Here is a 13,550-nt window from a genome sequence, read left to right as displayed (position 1 = left end):
CCCTGTGTCAATCCTGTCTGGCTGCAGCGCTCCAAGATGATAGGTAATGATCACCTCTCTCACCTCCCTTTTTACTTTTTTCTTAAGTGGAGAGGCCAGGAATTGAACCTGAGACCATCTGTGATACAGCCCCTCCCGAGCCTGTGCTGTGGCCCATTCCAAGCGGTTGTACCTGGAAAACCTGTCCATCCACTTCTGCAAAGGCCTTCACGGCATGCTCAGGGAACATATAGGTGACGAAGGCAAAGCCCTTGGGTTTCTTGGTCAGACCGTCAATGGGGAAGTGGATCTCAGAGAGAGGGCCTGCAGAGAAAGAGAGAAGGTTGGTCTTATTCCCCAGCCTTGACCCGTCCTCAAGCTCCAAAGAGGACTCAGAGAAAGAGCAGACTCCTTCCATTAAACCAACCCCTGCTAAGCCAGGGCATTCCAGACCTCTACCTGACTCCTTAGATGAAGAGGACATTCCCCACTTCCAGCCTTCAGCCACCCCCAACCCCATAGAAGCCAGAGGCTACTAATCAGGCAGTGGCCCTTTAAGAAACAACCCGCTTCTCTGAGGGGGTGGAGTTAACTACAGGTCTTGAGCTACTGGCCTTTATAGGGCTTAAATAAGCCTTTGACTGTCGCGGGATCAACAGTTCCCCTTGCTTGAGTCTCAGCTAATTCGGAGCTGGCCAAGGTGCTGAAATACCCTGCCTGGGCTAACATGCCTGGCTATTCAGCACCCTAACTTGGACTTCCTTTGCCTGGACTGGCCCTGAGCTGCTAAATCCTTGCTCCCCAACGTGCCTTGCTGGCTTTAGCACCTCCGGGTGCTTCAAACCAAGTCGGACAGGGCAGCGAGAGAGGCGTTTCTCTCGGCAAAGCTCAGAACTCAAGGCCAAACCAGATACAATGTTAAATATTTCTTCGCATTTAAACTGGGGAGGGAAAGCCCCCCCTCCCATTCCCCAATATCCTTCCCATGCAAACAGCACCTTTCAAGGAGCGTTTTTTGTTAGGGATGCAGCAGAGGAGCAGGGGGTTAGATACACCCTTCCCCCGGCTCCTGTGATCCTAATAACCACTACACTGTACTGCCTCCATCCTGCTCTTCTCTGCTCCCAGGATCCACACAGATCCCTTAAGAGTATTAGCAACCCTTTGGAGAAAGGGTAAGGGATGGCTGGGAAGGCGAGTTTGGGAGGGCTGCCTACCGTATTTGGAAAACATGGCTTCCAGATCTTCCTCTGTGCTTGTGTAAGGAAGGTTCCTAACAAACAGCCTCCCCGACTCAGAGAGATCTTCCTCCTCCTCATCGTCCTTCTTGGCCCTTTGCCAGGCTTGGCCCGGGCCCTTCGAGGAGAGTTTTTTCTTTGCAAAGCTCTCCTCAGGGAAAACCTCAATGTACCGTCCTCCTGTCAGGAAGAGAACACAGCACAAAGAGTAACAACCAACAACACCTCTAGACCAGGAGTGAGCAACCTAAGGCCCTCCAGGCGTTTCGGCCTACAACTCCCATAAGGCCTAGCCAGCCTAACCAATGGCAAGGGATCATGGGATGTCATTTCTATTTATTTGACCACATTTGTAGTCCGCTCCACATCTAAAACGCATTCCGGAGCTGTGAACGTAAGGGCCAAACAAGTAAAAGATGAAAAAGGTTAAATACCATATTAAAGTTGTTGTTTTAAAAAGAGAATGCCAATAACAACTGTGGCTGGTCAATTAAGGAACGCTTCCTGGAATAGGATGGGTTTCAAGAGGCACCGGAAGAAATGCAGTGTTGGGGCCTGCCTGACCTCTTGGGGCAGGGACTTCCATAGAAAAGCAGCCACCACACTAAAGGCCCTTCTCCAGGTGGACTCCAGTTGGGCCATAGGTTCATGTAGAACTGTCAGGAGCATGCCCTCTGATGACCTCAACGACCGAGCAGGTTGGTAAAGGAGAAGGCGCTCTCTCAGGTATTCAGGTTTCAAGTGGGTTAGGGCTTTGTCGGCCATGACAGCTGAAATCTCAGAACATCTTCAGCATATCCCATAAGACAATAATGTGTGAACACCGATAATAGTTTTTACTTTGTTCCAAGATATAATTCTGCTCTTGCAAAACCCATCTGAAACCCAACACTCCACCAAAACTCTACACTAAAAAAAAATCCAAGCACTGGTTCGACCATGAATGTATTGCCATGAAAATGTCTCTAACAGATGTTGATCAACTACACAAGTGAGCAAAATTGGCCAACGCTACTTCCCGGAATGGTTCACGCGGAAGAGCTACAAAAATTTAATCAAAACAAAAAAAGACGCAGGGCACGAAAACCACGTGGCAAACCCTAAGAATAATGCTCAGAAAGTAACCAGCTCTGAAGATCCCTTCCCCATACAAAACAGCTGGATACGTACCCATGTATTCATGGTTTCGTTTCAACGCTTTCTGTACCTCTTCCTCACTGTTAAAGTCAACAAATACGTAACCTGGAAGGGGGGGAAACACACACACATACAGGGGAACCTTATTAAGCATCATGCAGAACTCATAACAGCAGGTTAAACATTTGATTGAGACCGAGCTAAGAATAGGGAAGGGTTCTGATCCAGGGCTCGAGAATGTCGTGTTTCTCAGAGAACTCCTGCTTTCGATAGGAGGCAAATGACGAGGCTTGCTAAGTAATCCACAAAGCTTTTATTAAGCAACAAGCGTCTCTTCTACCTGAAGAGAGTCTAACCTCTTGGAAACGTCCCCCTAGGCAAAACTATGTAAACTAAGCAAGACAATTGTCAGCTCCAAGAAGAATAGGAAGCCACTTCTCAAATGCCCGTAACTTCAGAGAGCTTGGTGCAGAGGCAGGTTCTGGTGTAACCGAACTGACTTTCTCACGCCTTCCTTCCACGCCGTGTATTTGAGCTTCTGGTGGACCCTAGCATCAGCTAGCTTGTCGGGATGCTCACTTCCGGAAGAAGGCTCACTTCCCACCGAGTGTGTAGGATTTGGCCTTGAGGAGATAAGCTCTGGAGAGGGCTGTCTTCCAGCTGGGGATTCACCCGTGAGAACTTCCTCCCCAACTGGTACAGGCTGGCTGGTGTTTGGCACTGCATCTTCTAGTTCTGAATCTGATTCTGACTGATTACCTGAAACATCATCTCCCAAATCAGGGGCAGTAGGATTAGACAGGACAGAGAACTTCCATGCCAAACATTTGAGATTTGGAGTTCAATCCTGCACGTCTGCTGTTCTTGCTGCTATCGCCGTCACTGTTTTCGTTGGTTTTATTGTTGGCTTTTACGGCTGTTACTGTTATTTTACTGTGCTTATTTTTTTATTGTTTTTAATATTTTAGCTGTTTGCATGCATTTTATTGTTGCAAACCTTCTTGGGAGGACTTCCGCCCTGGAAGGTGGCCAAGAAACGCTTTAAATAAATGTCTACCCATAAGGCTTTTTCAGTGGTGGCACCCCGGTTGTGGAATGCCCTCCCTTCGGAGGCCCAACTGGCACCAACACTGGCTTCGTTTCGGTACCAAGTTAAAACATGGCTTTTTATCAAAGCCTTTGAGAGCTAAAGTTTCACATAGTTTTAATTGTTTTTGATGGCTTGTAATTTTTCTCCTGGTTTTAGCTTGTTAATGGCTTAATACGTTTTCAGCTGTGTATTATTATTATTATTATTATTATTCTTTATTATTTATTGCATTTCTATACCGCCCAATAGCCGAAGTTATTATACATTATTTATTGTTTTATACTGTTTGATTTTATCGGTGTGCCATCCTGAGATCCCAATGATATAGGACAGAATACAGATATTTTAATAAATCCTACATGTGGTCCTCCAAATTACTGTGCTCAATAGCTTGGAGTCATTTGACTCTGAAGCCTGCCTTTGCAGTATTGCTCTCTGCTTATTGGGCTGGAGGGTCTCCTTCATATAGTCGGGCAAGGTGTTGGCAGCCTTGGACTGCGACTCACAGCCAGAGGACTGGACCGATAAGTCTCTGGATCCCGGGCCAGGCTTGGGTGCAGGATAGCACAAACTATGACACTTCCAGTTAAATAGGAACCGGTTGCTGCAATACTGCCTCCCGCTTCCCGTAAACAACCAAACAAAATACAAGGCCACAGACCCAGCTACATACAGCCTGCAAGGATGACTCAAAGGGAGGAGCCGTAGCTTAGGGGCAGAGCACCTGCTTTGCATGCAGAAGGTCCCAGGTTCAATACCTGGCATCTTCAGGGAGGGCAAGAAAATGCCTGTCTTGAAACCTTGGAGAGCTGCTTCCAGCCAGAGTCGACAGGACCGGGCCAGATGGACCAACCGTTTGACTCTGTACATGGTAGCCTCCTGTGTTCTTGACTCAATGGCCAGAGGACAGATGGCATCCCCCAAAAAGCATCCCATAAACACAATATACCAACTGTTACCTGTCTTGTTGCCATGGGCGTTCCTGGCTAACCTGATCGCCACCGGCCGAAGCGGCACAAGAAACTCCCGGACGTTTTGCTGCCGACAGCAGAAATTTGAATCAGTTAACGGAGCGCTTGATAGAGCTCACATTGCAATCTTCACACCCATCCTCCCAAATTACTACCATCACATTCAAGCTAGTTTCCCCGTATTATAGGTGCGACAGTTCAAGTGCCTGGTGCCAGGCACTGAGGGTCTCTTTCCATGTAGAGATCATATTCCTCCAGTGTATTTTTATGCAGCTGAACAATTGGCCCAAGAGTGTATGCATTTAACAGACTGCTCTATCTCAAGAGCTTATATAGGATAACAGTTGTACTGAACACGCCAACACAGTGATGCAGTGGAGCAAGAAGACCCTTAGGGACACAGCACTGGCACTTTATTAGCAGGGATGCCAGCATCATCTGCCACCCCCCCCTCCCCACAGCATCCTTTTTCTCCCTCTGAGCTAAGCTGCAATCCTCACAGCAGCATCCTAGATAGAATGCAAAGGTGGCTCACCTCTGTGACGTTGAATGGGGCGCCCCGCAGCTTCACTGTGTATGGCGTGGTGGGCTCGTTTGCACTAGCTGGCGTCTTTACCTGTCCAAGACATGCAAATGGTCAGTGAAACACCATAGTAAAAGAAGTGTCCCTGGAGCTTCATCTTGTAACGTTTCTAGGCAGAAGAACTGCAACATAAGAAACCGCCTTAGAACGTAAGATGTACTGAGGGCCACCAATTTGGAAGGCTATGAAAAGCGATTGGAAAAATTCATGGAAGAGAAGGCTATAAATGGTTACTAGTCCTGATGGCTATGTGTTACTTCCAATATCAGAGGCAGTAGGCCTAGGTACACCAGTTGCTGGGGAATATGGGCAGGAGGGTACTGTTGAATTCAGATCTTGCTTTTGCATTTCCCATCAACAGCTGGTTAGCTCTGTGTGAACAGAATGCTAGACTAAACAGACCCTTGGCCTGATCCAGCAGCACTCTTCTTATGTTCTTAATGCAAACAATTTAACACCTGTAAATCCATGGACAGTGAAGATGAGCTTCTGCACTTCAAAATTTCCGGTGACGTCATTGTTTAAGAGAGTGATGTGTTCAAGGCACAAGGAGGTGGTGGACAGACGGGGAAAACAAGACCATAAAATGAAGAAGTCGGGGAATTCTCAGTCATAGGTGGGCAGGAGCTTTTACTCCGTGCTCCTCCCCACTCTTAAGATCAACCAGTGCAGCTTTACTCCATGTCTTACAGGTAAGTAAAATCAGCTAGGACACAGGAGCAGGGCCTTATTGACACTGGCCCCTTCCTATACAGATCCACCAGCCCCACCACTGCCATTGCTTTTCCTCCATCAAGCTAAGCCACTTCTATTTCAAAGACAGCAGTTTCAAGAAGGAAAAAAAAACACAGTGAGGACTGGAGGTTTTAACCAGCGTGTCTACCCTGTGCTTTAAATTGTACACATTCCTGCTTCATATGAAAAAGGTTTTGGGTCCATCGGGTCTCAACACCCTCAGAAACACTGGCGTGCCTCCATAAACGGATATGTTTGGTTGCGGATTGGACTAGAACACCCATCATCCCTGACCACTGGCCGGGCAGATCGGAATTGGTCCAAAACATCTGAAAGGGATCAGATTGGGGATCACAGACTCCACGATCGTGTCCAGGGTCGGGTCAGTACATACCTGGGATGTGGCTTTCAGGGTCTTGTTTTCTGTGGCACCTCTCTGGCCCTTGATCTTTCCATCTAGTCCAGATTCCATTGTAAGACCAGAACCAGCGGATCGCTTGTGACTGGGTTTCTCTACCTTCTCCTCCTCTCCTTCAGCAGCATCCTCGCTGCCCGTCTCCTCAGTCTCACTCTCCTCCGCAGAAGACAATGAAGACTCCCCATCCTTCACTATTTTCGATCTCAGGTAGTCCATGTCCGAGAGCTCTTGGCTAGCTGCTGGTTTCCCTTTGGAACTTTTCTCCTTCTCTGCAGGTTGGGAAAAAGAACAGTGTGTCACCTGCTGCTGAGGGGACATCCTTCAGGGCGGGGGTGGTGGCGGGGAGGGATTAGCAACTGACCAAAAGGACATGCATACAAACTGATATGACTTCAGCTTGATTCAAGAGGGGAAAGGGATAGGCCCAAGGACAAAGAATAGGACAGCGGCAGAGCTGGAAGGAAGAAACTGGCTGAAACTACCACTTTTAGAATGGGAAGCAGAACTTGCAGAAGAGTGCTCTGCTGACCTGTATGGATATTGTTCAGCCTGTGTATCAGATATTGCCGGGTGTTTTTCATTCCATCATCCATTCATGGATGGAATCAGATTTTTTTGTACGACAACTATGTCAATGCGCACTTGCGTAAGTGCAGATTTACACAATTCCCTCTAAAAGTTAAAAAAAATGGCCGACAAGTCAGCAGAATCCATGCAACTTGGAAAAACCAGTCTGCTGAGGAATCCGCAGGTCAGATTCACAGAGATCCAAGCTCATTTGAATCAGTTGTGAATTTCTCAGATGTCCCTAACCGTCCCTTTCTGGAAGTGGTACCTTCAACTAGCTGTCTGGGTTGTTCTAACCAGTGCTAGTTTCCCATTGCCCTAGCGGTCATTCCCTAGCAAATTACCAACACTGGATACTGACTTGTGCATTATTATTGAATACAGAAGACAATATTACTTTTCTGGGGATACTTCATTGAAGAAATATGTTTTCAATATCGGCCAAAGACCCAGAAGGATTGGCACCTGTCTAAACTGTGGGGCTAGGGAGGTTTTGAAAGTGGCCGCAACAACACTAACGGCCCTATTTTGAGCCATGAGAGATTGAAGCTCTGAAATCTTGGGTACCACCCAGAGGGCATCTCCTGAGGAGCACAGCAACTGAGCAGGCTGGTAGATCACAGGATCTCTTATGTATCCTTGTCCTAAATTGTCAAAGCTTTGTAAACAAGTACCAGAATCTTAGCCCTAGCATGGCAACATATGGACAACCAGTGCAGTTTATGCAGCATAGGTGTGATATTCAACAAATCCCTTTTCTAATCCACCTAGCCTCACTTAGCATGGACCTATGCCACCTCAACCTCATCACCCAATTGTCATCTGGGTGAGAGGAGAGTCCCACTCTTCTTTTTATGAGAAGGATGGGAACTCTGCCTGGCACCCCACTGATCCTCAGAACGTCAGCAAAACATTCCCCTCCTTGCTGATCATGTCCAACAACGGAGACAAACCCCCATCCCAGCTCTGACCTGGTGAAGAAGGAAGTCACCCCCATAAGTGTCATCATCAACAACATTCAAAACTCCAGGTCCAGATTCTCTAAACCCTGATCTATTAAAAAATCTAATCCAGAATGGTAGGTTCCTCTATTAGCAGCTCTACTTGCTTTTATTAATAACTCTGAAAAATTATTTTATTTATTTTATTTGTTACATTTTTATACCGCCCAATAGCCGAAGCTCTCTGGGCAGCTCACAAAAATTAAAACCATAATAAAACAACCAATAGTCTAAAAACACAAATACAAAATAAAGTATAAAAAGCACAACCAGGATAAAACCACGCAGCAGAAATTGATATAAGATTAAAATACAGAGTTAGAACAGTAAAATTTAAATTTAAGTTAAAATTAAGTGTTAAAATACGGAGAGAATAAAAAGGTCTTCAGCTGGCGATGAAAAGAGTACAGTGTAGGTGCCAGGCGAACCTCTCTGGGGAGCTCATTCCACAGCTGGGGTGCCACAGCAGAGAAAGCCCTCCTCCTAGTAGCCAGCTGCCTCACTTCCTTTAAAAAGATTCCAGATAAAGTAAAGCAATTACAGTTCCTATTTTTTAAAAAAAGGTGATAGGATGATAATTAGCTGGATGGGTCCTACCTGCCTTCTCTCAGTCATTGAGAAACTTTACACCAGGTATTTAAAATGTAAACTTTTCACTTGGATGGAGGATAAAGGTATAATAGATGAGGAACAGATTGGGTTTAATGCTGGCCGCTCAACCTTAGACCATTGCTGAGTGTTAGCTCACTTAGCAAAGAAATCCACTTCATTTCCTGGTGGTAAGCTTTTTTACTACCTGTGTTGACCTTAAGTATTTCTTTGACCTAGTCTCAAGGGAACTGCTATGGTCCAAAGTTCCAAATAAGGCAAAGGGAGGAGAGCCCTCCAAGGAAATCTCAAGCCAGAACAAAAGGCCTACAAAAATATACAATCTAGTCAATTATGAGGCTTATAGTGCCAGCCTAAATCAAAGCGTAATTATAAAGTATAATTACACTTTGATTTATGCTGGCACTATTAGCTTTGCAATTGACTATATTAGCTTTGCAATTGACTATATTAGCCTTTCTGTGGTCCTTTTGTTCTGGCTTGAGACCCCCATAAGTTTGACATAATGTCAGTCGCAACCACGTCCCTCCTAGGAGGAGGGAGGATTGTGGCAATGGCAAGGTTGGGCTGGCTACCAAGGCCAACCCTAATCTCCAGATGCCCAATAGCACCTTCCACTACCTATCTTCCCCAACAGAACGCGTAAGATCTCTGGGGAGAGACAGACCACAAATGGAAGCATGCCTCATTGTTCTGAGATATGCTGATCTCTCTTTTAAAAAGGCAAACCAAAACGCCATTCGTAAGATGTCACATCAGCGAGACCCATCACTTACTTTGGGCAATTCCATCCTCTGGATCTTCGGCTTCCTCCTCACTGAGGCTCCCTGACTCATCCGAATCGAAGTTCAGATAATCATCCACCGGCTTAGCCGGGCTCTTCTTGGGCACCTCCAATTTTGTGTCATTGGACCAAGTGGCCACCTCAGACCGTTTCTTGTGCACCGCCAGGAAGTCTTGAAACGCCTCTTCTCCTTCCAGCTGACAGAAGAGGCAAACAGGGGGAGGAATGAGAGAAATTGTCAAGGTAAGAATGGATCCCAAAGTTTATAAAAGGGATCACTGCTTAACTGCAGGGCACATGTTTTACATACAGAAGATCCTGGGTTCAATCCCTGCCATCTCCAAGTTGTGTGTGAGTGTGTTTAAGGATCTCTCAGGCATCAGGGCTGAGAAAGACCCCAGCCCGAGACTGGGAAGTAGACAAAACAGGCTGGACAAAAGGTTGCCTGACCCAATGAACTGACACAGTCTAGGTAGCTTCAAGGCTAAAATATAGGAACCCAGGAAGATGCCTTCTACTGAGTCACACTATTGGTCCATTGAGCCCAGTACTGCTTACACTGACTGGCAGCAGTGGCTCTCTAGGGTTTCAGGCAGATTTTTTTTTTAGCCCTACCTGGAGATGCCAGGGATCGAACCTATGACTTTCTGCCCACAATGCTCTACCACTAAGCTATGATGATAAAGCACAGACGTCCTGGTGAAACAGAGCTCATACTCAATGCTTAGTGTCTAAAATGAAAAGATGCATACAGCACCCATATGATTTCCAGTATGAATTTGGCCCCTGGGTCTGAAGTTTCTGTCCCATGTGCTAATGCCAGAAGAACGGCTTGCTGATTCACCCACACAAACTTGCTCCATGGGGGTGAAATCCAGCCCTCCTGGAGGCCCAGATGACCACTCTCTTTCCCCAGATCATTGATCACTTGGTGGTTTTCCAACTTTTGTGCAGGTTTCCAACACCACCCCTATTCTAAAAGGCCAGAATGCCTAAGCCTTCCCTTAGTGGCTATAAGAGCTTTATTATTCCTACATTTATAACCTGCCTTTCCCCACCTCCTTAATGAATCCAAGGTGACATACATGATCTCCTCTCTATTTTATCTCACAACAACAACTCTGTGAGGTAGGTTGGGCTGAGAGTCATTGACTGGCCCAAAGCCACCCAGCGAATTGCCGTGCCTGCACAAGGACTAGAACCTGGATCTCACAACTCCCAGTCCTACACTCTAGCTTCTACACCACGCTGGCTCTTTAAGCTACAACAGGCTGCTACATTTGATATTATGGCCCTAGCCAACAGAAGAAGAGTTTCTCCAAAACAGATCCAGCCTTCAGCCTGAAAGAGGTCCCTGACACGCTGGGCCTAGCAGACCCTCCCAAGGTGTCAGTGCTGCTGCTTCCAAGCCACAAATATGCTTGGAATGTGTAGAGGAGACCATCGCGTTTAGAAAGGAAGCACAGCCAAGAAAGGCCAGGCAATTTTCAAACCATCCTTATTCCCAGTCCCATGCTTGCAGAAAACGTTTATCAGAGTACCAAGTCATCTTTGTACTGTGCTGTTGCACATCAGACGCCCCTGCCCTTTCAAAAGGCCCAGACTTGCCTCTTTCAACTCCACTGCCTGATTCTTCTTCTTTTTATCCTGGGGAGGGCGAAAAGACAAAAACAGGGTTGCTGCAAAATGGCAGGAGAAGTTAGGAGCAATTAACAGCCTGACAGATTGCAAGAGAACAAGCGACAGTGTCAAGAATGCAGAATGCCAGAGGTCTTTCCTCGGGGTATTTTTGGCACAGTGGCAGTAATAATAATAATAATAATAATAATAATAATAATAATAATGTCTTACTTGATTTGCTTCTGTAGGCCCTGAACTCTTCGTGGGTTTTTCAGAAGCTTCCTTTAGTAACGGAGGCTTTGGGGAGTGTTTGCTCCAAGCTCTGGGTTTCAGCGGGTCCCCGAAAGACTTACAGAACTCAACCTGAAAAGAATCAAGAGTTGTGAGGATGCAGGATTTTACTGCCTCCTCTAAATGCATGCTTGGCTCATGGCTTCAACAGTGGGAATAGAGAAGTAATGCCCTTTTGCAGGTCTTACACGCATTTTGACGTTGTAAAAATAAAAGCTGAAAAACACATTGAACATGTCTTGTTATTTAATATAATATATTTAAGATTGCAGTTAACAAAAGCATAAAGCCAATGCGCACTAGATAATGGAGTACAACTAAAAAAAAGAGGAGTTTCCTGTTGTGGATTGCTACTGTTCAAAAACAACTGGTAACCTACCACGTTTTTCTGAAAAACATTTTCTTTGAGAATACTGTTTTCACACAGATGCAGGGGGAAATACTTTATCTCAAAGTCAGCAAACCAGTTCTGGCAGGGGTGGAGGCCAAAAATACCAGCACATTATAGCTAAAAGCTCTTACTGCCAGCAACTCAGCCTTAGGAAAGGCATTTCAACCTTTTAGAATGGAGAAAAACTGCACAGAAGCCACAAAACCACTGATCAGTGGTTGGGGAATTTGGGGGAAGAAGGTAGGAACAGGGAAAGGGTGTGTGGTCATCTTGGGAAGCCCATAGAGCCAGAGTGAGTCCCTAGAAGGGCCGGATTTGACCCTTGCAGGCCTGAGGTTCTCCACCCTTGTACTAGTTCAACATATCTGGAGAGCATCTGATCAGAGACAGCTGCATTATGATGGACCTGAAAGGCTCCTCACCGTGACTTTGGCTGTGTCTATGAAGCTTTTGTTGAAATGGGTTAAGGCTACTTTAGCATCGTCTTCAGATTTAAAGCCAATGAACCCAAATTTGCGGAACTTCCCATCCTTGGTGAATTTCAGGCTGCAATCGGTCAGTGTCCCAAAGGCGGCAAAGAGGTCCCGGAAGCGCTCTTCCTTCATCTAGAGAGGAGGAAATGGATCGTGGTTTACTTATTCCTTCCCAACCACCCCAAAAAACCTCAATAGTGACCACCATCATTGGGTCTTAAAACATTTCTCAGCAAATAAAGGTTCTATAGTAAAGGTCTTTCATCCTCAGAAGAGGACCCTCCCTCATGCGGTTCGGGAGGAGGAAAACATAATATCTTTTAAATGTCTCCTGAAGACATACCTTTTTACACATGCTCTCACTAGCTTTTATATGAGCCTTGTGTGGCGCAAAGTGATAAGCGGCAGTTACTGCAGCCGAAACTCTCCCCACGGCCTGAGTTCGATCCCAGCGGAAGCTGGTTCTCAGGCAGCCGGCTCAGGTCGACTCAGCCTTCCATCCTTCCGAGGTCAGTAAAATGAGTACCCAGCTAGCTGGGGGAAAGGTAAACACGACTGGGGAAGGCAATGGCAAACCACCCCGTTACAAAGTCTGCCAAGAAAACATCAGCGAACGCAGGCGTCCCTCTAGGAGTCAGTAATGTCTCAAGTGCTTGCACGAGAGGTTCCTTTCCTTTTTTTCCTTATATATTTATTACATTTAGATCCCACCTTTTTTCCTCTTACTAAGAACCCCAAGTGGCTTACATAGGGTGACCATATGAAAAGGAGGACAGGGCTCCTGTATTTTTAACAGTTGTTTTGAAAGGGGAATTTCAGCAGGTGTCATTTGTATATATTGCTTTTAATGTAGTTGGTTTTATATTGCCTTAACTTTTTATACCTGTTATATTCTTATGTTTTTTAATTGTGCGCTGCCCAGAGAGCTTCGGCTGATGGGCAGTATCAACATGTAATAAATAAAAACAAAGAAATATGGTAAGAGCACTGCAAGACAGGATGTTACTGCTTAATCTAAGAGAGCCTCCTCCAACCAAGTCCTCCCCTGATGTTTTGGCCCACAACTCCCAGCATTCCGAAACATTGGCCCTGATGGCTGGGAATGATGGAAGTTGTAGTCCGACACATCTGGTGGGCTGCAGGCTGGGGAAGGCACGCACTAGCCCTGCTCCTCCCTGCCCAGCTGTTCTCACCCCGTTCGGCAGGTTCTTCACAATAAGCCGCGACATGTTGCAAAGACTCCTTTTCTCGGAACCAGAACCCCGCACAGCCGCTTCAATGCAGAACCGCTGCCCAGCAGTCACGCCGCTCACTGGGCGCCGCCATCTTGCGCTCTCCGCGCGATCACGTGAGGCTAGGACCGCCCCCTCTCTGGTGCGCCTGCGTGTTGAGGGAGTCGCCTCCTCTTCGCCACAGGGGAGCCAGATTAGAAATGAAGGTCAGGAAATCGCCCAAAGGGGATGCGGAGATCAATGACTCCCGACCCACACTTCGGGTTCTCAACGGAACTTTTGCGGGCGACCCATGCAAAGACATAGCACAAGAGCCCCAGAAGGCAGTCTCTTTCCCTCTCTAACTTGGACTACAACACCCATCATCCATGCTGAGTGGATATGCTGAGCGGTTGCAGTCTAACATGTCTGAAGGGCATCAGATAGAGAGA

The 13,550-nt window shown here is 46.5% G+C and overlaps 1 protein-coding gene across 1 annotated transcript in view; it reads right to left on the bottom strand.

Annotated features, from left to right (window-relative positions):
* Positions 1-13,222, bottom strand: part of RBM19 (RNA binding motif protein 19) — a 114,197-nt gene extending 100,975 nt beyond the window's left edge. Inside the window, exons 1-11 of the mRNA XM_063143893.1 lie at positions 13,081-13,222; positions 11,837-12,019; positions 10,964-11,095; positions 10,721-10,759; positions 9,105-9,309; positions 6,128-6,420; positions 4,951-5,031; positions 4,404-4,482; positions 2,388-2,459; positions 1,197-1,397; positions 173-303 (exon numbers count right to left, since the gene is read on the bottom strand). Of these exons, the coding sequence (XP_062999963.1) occupies positions 173-303; positions 1,197-1,397; positions 2,388-2,459; positions 4,404-4,482; positions 4,951-5,031; positions 6,128-6,420; positions 9,105-9,309; positions 10,721-10,759; positions 10,964-11,095; positions 11,837-12,019; positions 13,081-13,116 (1,452 nt within the window). The 5' untranslated portion in view covers positions 13,117-13,222. The remainder of the gene's footprint in view (positions 1-172; positions 304-1,196; positions 1,398-2,387; positions 2,460-4,403; positions 4,483-4,950; positions 5,032-6,127; positions 6,421-9,104; positions 9,310-10,720; positions 10,760-10,963; positions 11,096-11,836; positions 12,020-13,080) is intronic.
* Positions 13,223-13,550: the final 328 nt, after the last annotated feature.

The sequence above is a fragment of the Elgaria multicarinata genome, chromosome 18 (genome assembly GCF_023053635.1).
Source record: "Elgaria multicarinata webbii isolate HBS135686 ecotype San Diego chromosome 18, rElgMul1.1.pri, whole genome shotgun sequence".
NCBI classification, from domain to species: domain Eukaryota; kingdom Metazoa; phylum Chordata; class Lepidosauria; order Squamata; family Anguidae; genus Elgaria; species Elgaria multicarinata.
This window is presented reverse-complemented; position numbering and strand designations above follow the sequence as displayed.